The 17,130-nt window shown below is 60.1% G+C and overlaps 1 protein-coding gene across 1 annotated transcript; it reads right to left on the bottom strand.

The window, feature by feature from the left end:
* Nucleotides 1-4,485: 4,485 nt before the first annotated feature.
* PLVAP (plasmalemma vesicle associated protein) lies at nucleotides 4,486-15,095 on the bottom strand. Its single transcript, XM_077805367.1, has 6 exons — nucleotides 14,649-15,095; nucleotides 11,564-11,660; nucleotides 8,691-9,337; nucleotides 7,034-7,190; nucleotides 6,374-6,464; nucleotides 4,486-5,391 (listed from the first exon to the last, which is right to left on the bottom strand). The coding sequence occupies exons 1-6, from the start codon at nucleotides 15,027-15,029 to the stop codon at nucleotides 5,385-5,387; spliced, it is 1,380 nt and encodes a 459-aa protein (XP_077661493.1). The 5' UTR covers nucleotides 15,030-15,095; the 3' UTR covers nucleotides 4,486-5,384.
* Nucleotides 15,096-17,130: the final 2,035 nt, after the last annotated feature.

A 17,130-nucleotide genomic window follows, 5' to 3' on the forward strand; every position in this document is an offset into this window, starting at 1 on the left:
GAGCCTGTCTGTGGTGGCTCCTCCCTGCCTGTCTTCCAGGGGGGGCGTCTCCGGAGCAGGGGTCACCTGGGCGAGCCGGCTCTGCTTCCAGAGGAGGAGAGTAAACACGGCCCTCAAGCAGCTGGAAGGGAAAAACTGGCCTGAACTTCCCCTCAGTCAGCGCCGGGAAAGCCGGGGTCCTGTCTGGCAGGAGGTGAGAGAGCTGTAGCCTTCAGCGAACGCACCCGCAGCGCTGCTGGGTGACGGGGCCGTGGCACCAGGAGCCCTGCCCGCAGGCTGTGGGGCAGCTGAACTGTCACAGCTGGAGGCCTTGGGACAGGTCTGGGCAACCGTCGGGGATCACGGCGGCTACAGCAAGACTTGAACTCTGGGCCCTCTGTGTGGCGACCCCTGGAGCTAAGGGAGAACCCCTGTTAGCTGTACGGGGCCTATGACACACAGCTGAGCAGTTCAGAGTCCAGAGAGCAGAGGTGCATCCAATTTGTGGGATGTTACAGGTGGCTGAGGGTGTTCCAGGTGCATATTCCTGAACGCCCGTCCCCTCCACTGCCAGGCTGGGAATGGAAACCAGGGGTCTTGACCCCCCGCTCCCAACTTGCTGGATCCCACCTGGTGCTGGTTCAGAGCTGAGCACTGGTTGCAGTAGCCCTCCTTCCCCCCACTTTCTGCTGCAGCCTGCTCCCTGTGCCGGCCCCCCCCTTGGCAGCCTGGCTCTGTTTCCAGTGTGCGGCCTTTGGCTTCTCTGCCTCACTGGCCCCAAGCTCCCCCCTGGGGCTCATTACCGCTGGGGTTCCTGGCCTCCTACTGAGGAAGCCCTTGTTTTGACAGTTATTTATAGAGGATTTCCTGATGCTCCTCCAAGTAACGAGCTCTCCCCCTGCTCTTCCAGTGGGGCGGGGGGACCAGAACCCAGGAGCCAAGTCCCCTGCAGGCCTGTCCTGGGCAGTACTGGGGACGGGCGCTGGAGTGACAGCCCTGGGGCTGCTGCCCTGTGCCCTGGGAGCAGCAGGGTGAGCTCCCCCTGCACAGCAGCAGGGCCCAGGGTGAAACCACTGCAGAGGCCTGATTCTCTGTTACTTCCTCCTGGAGCGTGTGTATTTGTGGGGGTGTCTGGCTGGCTTTAAGCCACCTTTGTGCACCCCCTATTCTAGAGCAGGGCCCTGGCTGGTGCCACTCACAGCAGCCTCGGGGCTGCTCTAACTTACACTCTGCTCCCCATAACTCCAGGGAAGGGTGCAGCACAGTGTCTCCCCCCCTGGCCCCGCTCTGTCCCCTGGGGCTGGGGACAGGGTGGGTGCAGAGTCCTTATGCCAGCTCCATGGGGGCCAGGGAGGTCCGTGCACAGGGGGAGTGGCGGGGGGCTGTTTCCACCTGCTTTAAGGCCCCCTTGTGCGGCCAGAGGGGCCTAGCAGGGCCTTGGTGTAGCTGTGAGTTGGGCCCAGGTTGAGCCTGCTCGGCGCCAATTATTTGGCAGGAGCGGGGAGAGGGGAGTTTAGGGTGCAAGGAAGTTCAAGGTTTAGGGTGCAATACTTGGCAATCTAGCCTTCCGGGGGGCCTTTCCAGCCCTGGTGCATGTGGCTGCCGCAGCGTTTCCCAGGGTGTAGCAGGGCTGTTGATAGCCGTCACCCTTAGGTGCTCGTCCCCTGGGCTGCGCTGCCTCCTGAGCGTGCGGCCAGCAGCTGCGGGGAGAGGAAGGATGGGGCGGGTCCTGGGTTCCACGTGCGGTAGGCCAGGAGGAAGCTGTTTCAGTCCCAGTGGCGTGGGACAGGTCCACCATTGTGGCAAGCGCCTACCCTGTGGCCTTGTGTAACCAGAGAGCAATCCATTGTTGGATGAATGACCCCTTCCTGGAGGGGTGGGGGGGCTGTTCTGTTCCCTGTCGCTGCTCCCCCTGGGCTGTGACCTTATCTGCTAATTGGGGTTCAGGCCAATTTGCCGTTGTGTGGGAGAGAAAAGGCAGGAAGTGGGGCGGGGGGGCTCTCCCCTGGCAGCCAGTGCTGGTCCCGCTGTCCCTGCACAGCGCGAGGGGGGGACTCTCCCTTCAGCCCTGCCCTGCAGGTAGGGGGCGCTGTGTGAGACTGAGGTCCTGAAGGATCTCATGAAACCATTTGTTCATTAACCCCCTTGTCCTGACCCAACCTCAGCTCTGGGGGTTCCTTTGACCTTCCTACATCCTGCTCCCCACCCAATTCTAAATGTCAGCTGGATACATAATGATCCTTTAGTCCTCCCATAGCATTGTTGTGCACTGTTAAGCTGCTGCCTTCTCCCCCAGAGGTGGCCGCATTTTGGTGGCAGGGGAAAGTAAGTGATTCCTGTGAACAGGGCTTGTGACTGGCTTTAGGATGTAATCTAAAACCCTGACCACACACTCAGCGCTGTGCAGAGGGAGAGGAGGATGCAGGGACTTCCCAAAGGAGTTTACAATCTAGCACACTGTGTTAGGAGAGATTGATTACACACTAGTAAGGGGAGATAAAGTCCAGCCATAAATCATATCCCGGCAACAACACGGCTGATTGCTGGCTCTAGCGTGTCCTGCGGGTTTGTAAACTAACCCTCTCATCCTGCCAAGGCTCAGGGGCATCCTTAGGAAACGCAGCCTGGCCCAGAACTGAGCCGCAAGGCGCAATTAATGTATTTAACAGGAATCGCTTTGTCAGTCACTCGGTTTCCTACTTTTGCGGCACTGTTTGTACATAGTGAATCATGGGGGGGTGTCTGGGAGCCAGGACGCCGGGGTTCTGTTCCTGGCTCCGGGAGGGACAGTGCAGCCTAGCAGTGAGAGGCACATGAGTCAGGACCCCTGGGTTCTACTTCCAGCTCTGCCACTCCACTGCTCTTTGCCTCAGTTTACCCCTCTGTAAGTGGGCCTGCTAACTCCCTTGTGGAGCAGCTCCAAGACTTAACTAACTTTCATGGCTGAGCCCCAGCGGAGGGCTTCTGAAACCCAGCTCAGCATGGGTGGCCTCAGGTCTAGAGGGGAAGTGGCTTTGAGTTGAGGGCCAGGGCCTCTAGCATCCAGCCTCAGCGGCCATGTTACATTTCCTCCCTGGCGGCGACAGAGCCAATGGGGCCTGCAGGGGAAGTCCTGGGAGGCCATTTATTCAGGCCACTTTCCTTGTCCAACAAACCAAGGCTTTGGGGCTAGATTTCCAGCCTGGGGGGGGGAAGCTCTTGTGTCAGCTTCTGGGGGGGAGCTACCCCTCGGCTGGAGGACTGAAAGGGGAACATCCCCAAGGGGGAGACAGAGGTGGGACTGGGAGCAGAGACCCCAGGTGGGTGCAGCCTGCTGTAAGTGAGCAACTGACCAAAATGGGGCCAGATGCCATTGGTTTACCCAGCAAAACTCCCACGGATTATCCACCCATCCCTGGATTCGTCTCCCTCTGTGGGGCCACCAGAGCTGGCTCCGTGGAGCAGGAGAGGGGGATTCCTTTTCCTGGGAGGCAGTTATGACAGGCCTACAGCCTGGGAGCAGATAGTTTGGCTCCCCCAACCATGATCCCAGCATTGTCTGTTTGCCACTCCTGCCACCCTGCAGCTGGAAAGGCAGGTGCGGGTGGCACAGGTGTGTGGCTGCCTGCCTGGGGCTTCTTATCTCTGGTAAGCATCTGTGCCCCTCTCCCCCCCACCCCGCTCCTCTGGGGCTGAGACCAGGCTCTGGGGCTGAGACCAGGCTCCGGAACCAGCCCCTCCACGGCGCAGTTGGAGCTGGCAGCCGGGCCAAGGCTGGAGCGGTGCAGGAGCAGGAACGAGGCCAGAGGCCAAGCGTGCAGAATTCCTGGCCGGGGGCCACTGGGTCAGGCTTGGATCCTGATCCCAGCAGTTCTGGGAACGTGCTTCAATGTTCCTTTGTTTGGGTCCCAGCTTGGCCTGGCTCTTCCTGCGGCACCTGTCAGTCCCTTCCTCCGGGGCGGCTAGAACGGGACGTTCCCCGTTGGCTTGAGAGCTGGGCCCCGCTCGCAGCCACCCAGACTCCTCTGCACCACTTGCCCGGGGGAGGCAGCATGGGAACTGGTGCAATGGCTGAGGGGACGCTGGCCGTGGCTGGGCCCAAGGCAGGGGCAGTTGTCTCAGGACAGCAGCTGATGGCCTTGGTGGAGGGGGCAGGCTGGGGGGTGGCGGAAGAGACGAGGCACATGGGGACGTGTGTCCCCTCCCCCAATTCTCCTGTCCTCGTCAGAACTCTGGGGCAAAAGCCCCTTTGGGAACCCAGCCCCCTAGCTAATGTCACCCCCACACGCAACCCCAGGACCGTCAGCGCCCAGCCCCCGCTCTGCACAGGGGCCTTCCAGGACCTTCTGAGTCCCCAGCCTTGGCTCAGGGCAGGGGACTCCGGTGGCTCAAGGGAATTACCCCTGATTTGGGCCAGGGTCAGCAAGAGCAGAACCAGACCCACCAGGTCACACGCCCAGCTCCCTGCCCAGCCCCCAGTGACCGGCTTGCCAGCGAGCGAGAACAAAGCACGCAAAAGCCAGGCCAGGCTGCCGTCAGGCGTGTATTCCATGCGGGGTGGAAGAATTTACAGCAAAGCGCCACGAGCTAATCACATTCATGGCACATCCTGCTCGGCTGGCCCCCTGCCCCTGAGCCCTGCGGCTGCCTGGGATGGGGTGAGCTGCAAGGGCCCGGGAACGGGCTGCAGTACTGGAGGGGTGTTGGGGCCGCGGAGCCTGAGCAGAACAGGGGCTTGAGGCCTGGGGGAAGCGAGGCCTGGGCAGGGATGCATGAGTGGCTGGAGGAGGGCGGGGGGTGAGGCTGGAGCGGGGGTCAGGCCCGGGGTGGGAGGATGGAGGGGATCTCAGCAGGGGTAGTAGCGGGGTCAGACAGAGGGACCCTCGGTCCTCCACCACCCCCTCCAGGCTTGGCCTGTGCCGTGCTGCCAGGTCCGGCCAGACACCCCCACCCCCCGCTCCCAAGAGCTACAAGTCCGAGGGAGGGCTGCCAAAGGACAATATCAGCTTCCGGGGGCTGGTGAACCGGGGTAACTGGACGAGGAATAAGGGGCAGGAGGGGGAGCCCCAGAGAGCATGTGTATCTGGGGTGAGCGGGAGTGGGACGATCTGAGAGTCTGTCCAAATGTCTGTCCGCACGAGATTTCAGCTGGGGGTGTGTGTGTGTGGGTGTGCGCGAGATTTCAGCTGGGGGGAGTGTGTATTTCAGCTGTGTGCGTGGGGGGGGGGCATTCACATGTATGTGCGGGCGCCTGTCTGTACGTCTCTGCCCAGGCGTGTCTGTCTGTCTGGCTGTGTGAGTGAGAGAGAGATTTCAGGCCGTGCACCAGCTCAGTCTCCTAAGTGTCTTGCCAATCAAGTCGCGGTTTCCTCTCCTTTGCTCCAGCTCAGCTCCCGGTCCCTGCTCCCCGTGGCCTCGCTCTCTGCTTAGCCGCTGGCGTGGAAAAGAAAACAGCGAGAGGGTCAGCACTAACCTCGCGCACACGCAGCCCAAGTGGCTGCACCCGGGTTCCTGCCCCGCGAGGAAGTCGCCGGCTGCTGTGGTATCCTGCTGCCCCAGGATTTCCCGTGGCCCCTGCCCTCTCCCGCCCCCGTCAAAGAGCCTGGGCAGGCTGCGGCTCGGCTCCGGCAGGTTCTCCTGCCCCCCGGCTAGCCCTTGTCTCCAGAAAACAGAGGGCCCGATCCTGCGCCCGCTGGAGTCACTGGCCAGACGCAGTATTGTCCAGCTACTGATAATTAGTAACGTGCACAAGGCCCCCCACCCCAAGCCGCTCAGGAAATGCTCTGTGGGGGTCTGATCCCCCGCCACGGCATCCCTGCAACTCCCTGCACTGTTGCACAATAACTGCACCTGCGATACCTCCTTGGCCCGCAGCGCCTTGCCTCGGTGGAGCTCAAAGAGCTTCGCTAACACTAACGACGTCTCCCTCCACGTCGCCCCCAGGGGGCAAGTGCGTGTAGCTGTGAAACAGGAGCTCTGCGCCCCGACCCCCAGGAAATGCTCTTTGAGCACGTCCAGCAAGAGATGTTAGTTCTAGGCTTCACCCACATGCCAGCTGCTTTACGCTGAGATGGTGTTTAGTCAGGGGGCTTCTTAACTGAGCAGCAGCGAGAGGCCAGATGCTGCCGGACCCCAGCTCTCATGCTTCAGGGTGTGAAGGGTCAGGAAGGGTTCTAGACACACACGGACTGTCCTGTGCAATCAACCAGGCGCACTAGTGGGAAGGGGAAGCTGCAGCCAGTGCTAGAGGCAGGATACTGGCTGCAAGGGGCCAATGGTCTGCTTTAATATGGTGGTGGGGGATACCGGGGTAGAGGGGTGGGGTGAGGTGCTAGAGGGACAGCTGCTATGGTAGGCTGCTCGGAGTGCTCATGCAGGGGATACACCCCAACCTGCCTTGCCCTTCGCTCCTTACCTGGGCTGCGGCACGGGCTTTGGGGGGAACTGGTTGGGCAGCCTGGCCTCCTCCAGGATTCGCTTTCTGAATTCCTCCAGGCTGGCTCGGTCTAACAGGGTGAGAAGCACCAGAGGTCTCTTGTCTGGAATCGACTGCCCATATGTGCAGGGGAAGGGGCCTCCCTCCCGCTCAGAAGCCCCCAATCCTGGGCTGGCCTCGCCACTCCTGGAAGAGTCTGGGACATGGGGCTCCTGATGTGGCAGGAACACAAGGGGGGTCTGGCTCAGCATGCCGATGACCCAGCAAGGGGTCCCCCTCGTCCCCCAGCTGCACGCAGGCCTTGGAGCTGTCTGGAGCTGCTGTAATAACGGGTCCCAGTCGGGAATGACAGGAATGCACAACAGTGCTAGGGAGCCCAAGGGGCTGTGGGCAGTGGCAGAGCCGGGTGGGTGGAAACCTCCATGCCACTTGCTCCATGGCACCAGCCTCACCAACACTGCAGGGTTTCGTTCGCAATAGATGGCGAAGGTGGTGGTGGGGCTGGGGTTTCTCAGAGCAGGGATAGGAAAGTGGGTGAGGGTTGTGCCCAGAGGCTGGCGCCCACCTGCCAAAGCTACAGGCCAGACTGGGAAAGCATCTGGACATCTGCCTTTTGCCCTTCCTCGCACGGGCACTCACCAGTGTTTCCGAAAGTCCCGGGATTCCCCAGTGTCCCTGGGTTTCCAAAGGTGCCGGGATTCCCATATGTGCCAGGGTTCCCGAAGGCCCCAGGGTTGCCGAAGGTCCCGGGGTTGCCAGGATTTCTCAGGCCTGGGTTCCCTGGGAAAACACTGCCCTGTCAACGAGAGGAGAGACATGCTGGCTAGCAGGGCCTGGAGCTCAGCTGCAAGCCACGGAGCCAGCACATGGGCAGCCCGGAACGCTTGACTCTGCCCAGCTGGCACCAGACGGTGATGTGCACGGAAGGAACTGGGGAGACCCTCCCGGGCTGACTCCTGGCAAGGATGTGGCTGGAGGAGGTTGTGGGGAAGGCCTCTGTCCCCTGCTATGTGCTGCCCCAGCGCTGGGGGCCCCATGAGCTAGCAGGCAGCACGGAGGCCTTGGGGGGGGTCGTACGGGTTGGGGGATCTGCTCCCGGGTGTGCATGTGGGGAGGTGGAGGCTGGGGGGGGGGAGAGGATAAACACACTATTTATGCCCCCGCCACAACCTACAAGGACATCAATGGATGACCAGTAGGGTTGCCAACTTTCTAATGGCAAAAAAACGAACACCCCTACCCTGGCCCTTCCCGAGGCCCGGCCCTTTCTCCGAGGCCCCTCCCCCACTCCCTGCATCTCCCCTCACTCCCTCTCCCCCACCCTCACTTTCACCGGGCTGGGGCACGGTCTGTGAGGGGGGTGAGGGCTCTGGGGTGGGGCCGGGGATGAGGGGTTTGGGAGTGGGAGAGGGCTCCAGGCTGGAGCATGGGGGTGGGGGGTGTTGAGGAATCCGGCTGGGGGTGCAGACTCTGCAGTGGGTCTGAGGGGTTTGGGGTGCAGGAGGGGACTCCGGGCTGGGGAAGGGGGTTGGGGTGTGGGCTCCAGCAGGGGGTGTGGGCTCTGGGGTGGGGCTGGGGATGAGGGGTTTGGGGTGAAGGAGGGGGCTCCAGGCTGGGGCAGGGAATGTAGGGGGCTGTGGGGAGGTGGTGCAGGCTCCGGAAGGCAGTTTGGGGGCAGGAGGGGACTCCAGGCAGGGGCAGGGGGTTGGGGTGTGGGAAGGGGTTCGGGGTCCTAGCAGTGCTTACCATTGCTCCTGCGAAGCAGCCACTAGGTCCCTGCAGCCCCTAGGCGCATGGGCTGCCAGGGAGGCTGCATGTGCTAACCTCGCACCCACAGACGCCGCCCCCATAGCTCCCATTGGTTGTGGTTCCTGCCCAATGGGAGCTGCGGAGCCGGCCCCCAGGGGCAAGGGCAACGCACGGAGCCTCCTTGACCACCCATGTGCCTAGGGGCAGCAGGGACCTGGTGGCTGCTTCCTGGGAGCCGCGCAGAGCCAGGGCAGGCAGGGAGCCTGCCTTAGCCCCAGGCCCCCGCTGTGCCGCCCACCAGACTGTTAACAGTCCGGTCAGTGGTGTCAACCAGAGCCGCCAGGATCCCTTTTCGACCGGGCACTCCGGTCAGAAACCAGACGCCTGGCAGCCCTAATGAACAGACAAACACCCGGCGGGATGGACATGCCCAGCTGGCAGGCTGGCTTTGTGGGCAAGTTCCTATGTGCCGACAAGGAGGCGCACACCTCCCCGCGTCGGGACGGAGGTGGGCGCGGACAGGCAGGCAGCATGGGGCCCCCCTCACCTTTGCCTTCCTGCAGCTCTCCAGCTGGGCCTTCGTGGCCTCAGCCTGGGCAAGAAGCTTGTTCTTCTCCTGCAGCTGCTGGCTCAGGCGCCCCTTCTCCTCCGTCAGCGTCTGCTTCTCCTGGTAGCTCCGCTTGGCCTCGGCATCGCAGGCGGCCTGCAGGGTCTGCAGCTGGCGCTGGTGCTGCTGGCTCTCCCCGGCACGCTGCTGCCCGCACGCCTGCAGGGTCGCCTCACAGCGCAGCTTCTCGCCCTGCAGCCGCCCGTTCTCCTGCGCCAAGGTCTGCACCTCCTGCTGCACCTTGTCCCCCACCCTCTGGAGCTGCGAGGCCACCAGCTGGGTCAGAGAGGAGCAGCTGCTGGGCTGGTAGAGCTGGGAGGTCCCCACTTTGGCCTGGATGTCCTGCCGGACGGCCTGGAGCTCTCTCGTCATCTTCTCCTGCAGGCTGCAGCAAAGGTCGTGCCCCTGACTCAGCCCGCTGCACTGGGCCCGCAGGTCGATGCTCTGCTGCCGGCAGAGCTCACGCTCCCCGCTGGCCGTGCTGGCCGCCTGCTTCAGCTTCTCCGTCACCTGCGAGCAGTTCTCCTGCCGCTGCTGGGCCTCCCGCAACAGCCGGTCCCGGGTCTCCCGCAGGCTCAGCTTCTCGGCTGTGCCGGGAGAGGACAAAGCAGGAGTTGGGCCGATGGGGTTACTTCCCCCTGGGATCCGGCTCGCCTGCCCTCTACTCCCCCAACCCCTGGACCCTCCTCCCCCAGCACCCGCATCCCCTGCACCCACTCCCCCTGGACCCCCATCCCCATCCCCTGCACCCAATCCCCCTGGACCCTCCTCCCCCAGCACCAAATCCCCCCCAGACCCTCCTTCCCCAGCACCCCCATCCTCTGCACCCTCCTCCCCCAGCACCCCCATCCCCAGCACCCACTCCCCCTGGACCCTTATCCCCCAGCACCCCCATCCCCAGCACCCACTCCCCTCGGTTTGCCCTCCCTGGACCCAATCCCCGCACTGGAGTCAGCCCTGCTGGGGGCGGGGGGAACTCCTGGGGAAGAGCAGCCAATCACAGCTGCTGCAGGAGGCAGGCGGTGCAACCCCCTCCCAGAAGCCCGGAGGAGTTTTTGGATAGGGGAGGGAGGGTGACGGAGCAGCCAACACCATTCCCACAGGAGGGGAGGGGACAGGAAGAGCCCAGCAGCTCAAGGTGACTCTGACCCCCCCCCCACGTGAACAATGAGTCAGTCTGCTCCCCCCTCCCCCCGGAGCTACAGGACCCTGGCGTGAGATTGGGGGTAAGGAGCAGCTGTGATGGGGGTGGGGGTGTGTGTGCAGAATTAATTGCCGGGCTGGGGAAGGGGCAGGTGTGGGGGAGGGGAAGAGGATGGATTAATTAATTAGGCTCTGGGGTGTGGGCAGTAGCGAGGGGCTTCAGCACTGCCACAGCCCTGGTGATCTCCCGGGGTCCGACTCCTGACGTTTGAACTCCCCGGGTTAGCAGTCCTGAGTGGGGGAGAAATCCAGGGGGGCCACATGGGGGTGCAATACAGCACCCTGCTCCCACATGGCAGGGGTGACCCCACTGGAATTCTGAGGTTGGGATAGAATGGCCTGGTGTCCAGTTTTTGACCCGAATGCCTGGTGGAAAAGGGAACCCGGTGGCTCTGGTCAGCACCACTGACTGGGGCTAAGCCGGCTCCTGTCTGCCGTGGCTCCAGGAAGCAGTGGCATGACTCCCCTCTGGCTCCTAGGCATAGGAACCATGGGCAGTGGGAGTTGTGGGGTGGTGCCTGCAGACGGGGCAGGGCGCAGAGCTACCTGGCCACGCTTCTACGTAGCAGTCGGAGAGGGGACGTGCTGCTGCTTTTGGGAGCTGTCTGAGGTAAGCGCTGCCTGGAGCCTGCAACCCTCAACCCCTCCTGTGCCCCAACCCCCTGCCACAGCCCTGATCCACCTCCTGCACCCCAACCCCCTTGGCCCTATCCCAGAGCCCCCTCTTGCACCTTAAACCCCTCATTTCTGGCGCCAGCCTTGAACCCCCATCCCCAGCCTAGAGCCCATACCCCCTCCTGCAACCAAAACACCTTGGCCCCACCCCAGAGCCTGCACCCCCAGCCAGAGCCCTCACCCCCCCTGCACCCCAACTCGCTGCCACAGCCCTGATCCCCCTCCTGCTCTCTGAACCCCTCAGGCCCAGCCCAGAGCACCCTCCTGCACCCCAACCCCGTCATCCCCAGAGCCTGCACCCCCAGCTGGAGCCCTCACTCACCCCCTTCCCACACCCCAACCCCTTGAGCCAGCCTGGTGAAAATGAGCGAAAGAGGGTGGGGGGATGGAGTGGGGAGGGGCGGGGCCTAGGAGGAGGGGCGGGGCAAGGGTGTTCGGTTTTGTGCAAGTAGAAAGTTGACAACCCTAGGTTGGGATCAGGTCCTAAAAATCTAAAACTATCTGCTGCTAAAACTGGGGGGCTGGAGGGAGGAATCCCAGGGGCTCCAACTGCGGCCGGGAGGGCCCCTGCTCCCACAGCCCGGACAAAGCAGGGTTTGCACCCCACGCTCTGCAACAGTGAGCTGCACAATGCTGCCATGTGACCTTCCTGCTCACCACGGGCCACCCTGGAGCCCCAGGTGGCCCGCTCCCTCGGGGAGGATGTGCATGCCTAGGTGATGACCAGCCCCAGTGGTGTCAGGGGGAAGCAGGCCAGAATCTCTGACCTCAGGCGGGTGCGGTGAGCAGTCAGGCAGTTCCCTGCTGCCTGGGGTGTTGGGGGCTGGCTGCATCCACGCCATGGAGAGCCTGCGGGGACCCCGCCTGGCCCTGACGTGACTCCACTGATACTGAGCTGGGCAGGGCGGGGAGAGGAGCTGGGAGCTCTCACGCACCGTAGCAGGTGACGTTTAGGATGTTCATGTTCCTGTAGCACTCGTCCGCCATCATCTTGTTGTACCCGGCGTAGTTCCAGATTTGTTGGCACTGGGTCTGGGGAGAGAATGGGGGGGGGGGGCGGAAAGCGTCAGAGCTTCCCTTCCACGAGGGACGCGTGGCCACCACGGCACCAGGGGAGCCCTGCCCAGGAAATTCCTGGGAGGGCAGCCGAGATGGAGGGAGGGAATTGGCCGCTCTCCCTTTGCAGAACGGCGAGGAACGTGGGCACTCCTGGAGACGGGGGGCGGGGGGCATTGTCGAGACAAGCACCGTGGAAGCTGCTTCCTTGTGAATGTTCCCACCCTGCTGGTGCCCCTTAGTCCTGACCCGCAGCCCCCCCTGTTATCCCAGCCCTGAGCTCGTCTTACACACAGTTCTGCCAGTGCCCCTCAGTCCTGATTTGCACCCCTCTGCGCTTCCGTTCCTGAGGGCAGACACTTGACCATGCTGCTGCAGTGTGGCTTTGCGCAGCCCAGCTGCTCCTGCTGCCCCGAACACATTTGAACAGAACATTTGAGAGGTGGAAGGAGCCAGCGAAAGGCGAAGCGTTGTTAGCTCAGAGGAAGAATCCAGTGCAAAGTGACCAGGAGAGACGAGCCAGTAGTCCCTGGCCTGCTAGTTCCCTGGCTGATTTCCTCCCCGTGTGCCTGGCAGTGTGGTGTGAATTGTGCGTTCTGCAGTGGGACAAAGGCTGTGGGTGAGTCACTGGGTGCATTCGCTTTCCTCAAGTGCTGGTGCTGGCAAAGCTCCCAGCCCCAAGCCTGTCTCTGTAATTCTGCTCCTGGGCGTCGCTCTAAACCACAATGGAACTTTGCAGGGAGTCCCGGTGAGTCTGTTTCTCTGATCAATAGGGAGCAGGGAGAGACAGATGGATGGACGGAGAGAAATGTTCATTGATGAAACAGGAATGTTGCAACATACCAGACCGTGCTCAGTAACTAAAGAATCCCTCTGACTTATTTCTGATGTTCAGAGGTGCTGAGCTCTAGATCTCGCTCATCCCTGGGAGCTGTGGGGTGCTCAGCCAATCAGAACACATTATGGTTAGTATACGAAGTCTTTATAAGAAGACCTGAGCCAAAATCCTGGATCCAAGCTTCCCAGTGAACTTGGTGGATCCAGATCTGGCTCAGCCCCATCTCTGGGAAGCAGGGATTCACTGGGGTTAGGTATGTTTCAGGGGGAGGGTAGAATTGCTCAGTGGATGCTGTGACCCCGTCTGTGCTTCTGAAAGAGGCATGGATTCTTTGTCCTCTTCAGAATAGCTCATGGGATGGAATGAGACGCTGGGGGGGCCTGGGACCAGGGAAACCTGGGAGACTTTTGCATTAGGCGTATTGGGGTTTGCAAGATAATGTTGAGTTTCGCAAGTGCCTCCCAGCCCCCCGATCCGTTTAAGCGAACCTTTTCCCCCCCACACACTTGTAACGAGCGAATCCAGCTCTAATCAGATCATCAAAACTCAGTTGGAAAGGCATTCTCGCCCCCATGCCGAGTCGACTGGGGAACAGCATGAAAAGTTCTGCAGCACCCAGCATGTGGCTGGCACCAAACAGAACCTGCATTTGCAAATGGCTTGAACGCTGCCCTCAATCCAGAACCTGAGATTTTTCCAGCAGGTTCTAATTTCTGGCAAAGTGAGTTTTCCGTTTCCCAGTTCAGAGCAAACCCGTGCCAGGGCCTTGCTCCTTGATTCCTTGTCTAATTGCAACGGAGACAAACCCTTAGCCTCTCTGTGCCTTAGGTTCCCCAAGTAGAGAATGTGGACAAAAGCATTTCTACAGAGGGTGGTAAAGTGCTTGGATAGGCAGGGTCATATAAGAACATAAGATGGAGAGGAAGGAGAGCTTGAGTCTCTGAGGAGAGCCGATCTTGGTGCTGATTTTTATGAGGAGTTAAAGAAAAACAGTCTGGTTTTTGTTAGACACTCAAAGGGGAGAAAACTGTGTCTTTAAGGACTTAACACGGGGCAGACCCTAAGGGCACAGGAGGGTGCGGTCACACTCTGGGCATCAGAACAGCTGCAGGAGCTGATTAGCCCTGTGGACACCCCAAAGGAGCTGACATTTTTCCAAGAAAACCTTTTTATTTTTTCTTTGCTCCAAAATCAACCTTTGTTAGAAAACAAACATTTTCAGCAGAAACCCGAAAACCAACCATGAAATAGGATTTAGTGGCTTTGAATTCTCCTTTTTCGGGGGGGAGCCCAAGACCAAGAAACTGAACATATAAGAATTTTCATGGAAACTTTTGAAACAGTGTTTCTATTGGAAAGCTGCAGAATGAAAAGCACCTTGGCTTTTTTAAAAAAATCATTCCATTTTCCTATTCAATGGCTAGCTAATGAGCAATAGAGAAGTGTTAGGAAACTCCTTCAATGAGCATGGTAAGAACGGAGAAATGACAGAGGAGTAACTTCACCCACCACCATTGAAATGCTGCCACCTCTGGGGTGGAGCGTGACAGATGTTTAACAATGCACACCACCCTCAAGAAGAGATCTCTCTTTAAACTCCGAATTTCCCCTGCTTAGTGGTATCACGTCTATGAGTATTACAGTTAAACCCTATGGAGAGGATGCTCGGGAGCATGGTCCTAGGTTCCCCATGCTAATAAAACAATCATTTGTAGCGGCCGAGTCAGGGGATGAGGATATTTGGAGATGAAATTTGAATCGGTCGCTTTCCTGGTTGCAAAAGAACCTCCGTGCCTCAGTGGATCTTATTGCCCTGGTCAGCCCCTGAGCAGAAAGGAGAGATGGACGGATGGGCCGGGCATGGTGGGATTCCACCGAATTACCCTGAGGGTGAATTTGGCTCTGAAATCAGCATTGCATTTGTTATTTCTTGGCTGCGACCAAGGGGATCCTTGCTCTCTCTGTTCTTTGTGGGGGGACAGACAGACAGCCTAAGGGATGGCTTGATAGATACACATGCTAGGGTGGTGAGAGAGAGACACACACTAGGAGGGATGGATGGAAGGACAGACAGCTCGGGTACGGGGCACATGCCCCCAGGGGATGGTTCTCCAAGGCAGGCCTACCTGGTATGAGGTGCAGGCCTGCAGGCTGCTGTTGCATTTCTCCAGCTCTTTCTGGGTTGCCGTCATCAGCTGGGAGCAGCCGAGCTTCTCCTTGCTGGTGGCGTTGAGTTGCTGGGTGAGGTTTTTGTTCTTGGCATTGAGCAGCATCTTCTTGCTGTAGAGCTCCTGGACCTGCTCCTCCAGGTGCCGCAGGTGGACGTCGGTGCCGGCATGGGCATTGCCGTAGATCATGAAGAGAACCAGCCCCAGGATGATGAGGAACTGGATGACCGAGGTGAAGAGGAAGATGTATTTCATGTAGAAGCCACAGTCCCGCTTGGGGATCAGGTTGTCCCTGGACTCCAGGCCGAACTTGGCCATGGCATAGGCGTTCTTGTCCATGCTGTAGGCTCACTGCCGCCGTGCGGCTCTCTGGCCCCGCTTTCACGGGCAGTGATGGTGGGGCGGGGCGCGTCCGCCTCTTATCCCCCCTAGCCGAGTGTTTATATTGCTCTATTTAATATTTCCTCCTGCCTGGCTCCTTCCTGCCTCTCCGGATGCGCTGGTACAACACAGCTGCTGTTTCCACACGGGCTATTGTTCCCAGCCTGTAATGGACAGGGGCGAAACTTGGGACAACCCCCCCCCCCAGCTTTATTTGTGCATCTCCAACTGAGGACCCCGCTGCTACTTCACAGCTGGGTTGTGTGTGTATGCGAGGGGGATGCTCCCTGGGACGGGCTCCCAGGGCCTGGTCTAAGGCTCTGTGAAATCAATGGAAAATCTCCTGTCCGAATCCATCCCAGCAGGCTGCGGTCTCCACGGGAAATAGCCTGGTTCTGATTCCAGCCAGCTCCGCTCCTTATGGGAAATGTCAGATCCCGCTGCTTCCTATCAGACTTATTGGAGAACGAGACCCCTCTACCGAAGCTTTCAGCCAGCCCCGTAGAATGTAACTAACAGAGGGTTGTGCAGGGTATAGGAAAGATCTCCTCCTGCATTAGCTTGGAGGGGGTTTTTCCTTTGGGGGCACTTGCACTAGACCAGGGATGGGCAAACTTTTTGGCCCAAGGGTCACATCAGGGTTGCAAAACTGAATGGAGGGCCAGGTAGGGAAGGCTGTGCCTTCCCAAACAGCCTGCCCCCTGCCTGCTATACGCCCCCTCCCACTTCCCACCCCCTGACGGCCCCCTTCAGAACCCCCAACCCATCCAACCCCCCCTGCTCCTTGTCCCCTGACCGTCCCCTCCTGGCACCCCGCTCCTAACCGCCCCCCGGGACCCCACCCCCTATCCAACCCCCCCGCTCCCTGTCCCCTGACTGCCCTGATCCCTATCCACACCCCCGCCCCTGACAGGCCCCCTGGGACTCCCACGCCTATCCAACTGCCCCTGTTCCCCGTCCCCGGACGTGGCCCGCGGGCTGTAGTTTGCCCACCTCTGCACTAGACTAACAATGGATCTCATGAGCCAGTGACCCTTGGTGGTGCATGGCAGGGCTAAGAACAGACGTTGTGTGACTTCCAGCGCGTGACTCATCCCCTCAGCATCACTGGGGCTACTCGCATGATGAATTACGCATGTACCTAAGTGCTTTGCTGGACTGGGATCAATATCAACAGGGGGGCTGTTCTAGTCCCAGTCAGACATCTAGTCCCATATCCTGTCTCGCCCAATTGCTTCAGAGGAAGGGCCAAGAAAGCCCCTAGTGGACAGTTATGGAATAACCTGCCCTTGGGGGAAATTCCTTCCTGACCCCACTCGCTCAGTGGTTTGTTTCTGCCCGGAAGCAGGTGACGTTTCCTTCTGAGAAACCGAGGCCCGATTTCTGTGGGATCCGGGGTGGAGATTCAGTCCCTAGGTCACTCTGCCTGGCCCTCAAAACACCAGTTGGTTCAGCTGCACAGACATCTGGGCTTGTGCGTGTTGGCTTGTGGCTAGGGCCCATTGAGGGGCTCTCTGTGAGCCGGGACAGCCCGTCCCTGGCACGGTCACATGTCTGAATACCCTGTTTTTGGCATCTTCTCTTATGCACCTGCTAAAGGGATTGGTGGGCACAGTCACCCCAAAGTCCCTGACGTGGGACAGGAAAAGCCCAGCCCTGACACCCCTACTGCCCCCAGGTCTCCTGAATTCCCTGCAGAACAAAGGTGTTAGTTGTTGTTATTTATTATCTGTATTAACATAATGGGGGGACCAGGACCTGGCCACACTAGACGCTGTATGAACACTGAACAAAAGACCGACCCTACCCAAGAATCTTACAATGGAAGTATAAAACAAGCCAGCACACGGTACAGACAGGCCGATGGGGGTGCCCAAGGAAACAGCAAGACAGTGCTGGGTCAGCATATCTCAGCACACCAGAGCCATCAGTGGGGTGCAGGCCTCCTGGCAAAGGGGCGTGTTATCACTGGATTAGAAGGAGGACAATGAGGGAGCTTTGCAGAGGTTTATGGTGAGGACCTCCCAGGCACGGGGCAGCAGAGGAGAAAGCATGAAGT

This window comes from Eretmochelys imbricata, chromosome 25 (assembly GCF_965152235.1).
Source record: "Eretmochelys imbricata isolate rEreImb1 chromosome 25, rEreImb1.hap1, whole genome shotgun sequence".
Lineage (NCBI taxonomy): Eukaryota > Metazoa > Chordata > Testudines > Cheloniidae > Eretmochelys > Eretmochelys imbricata.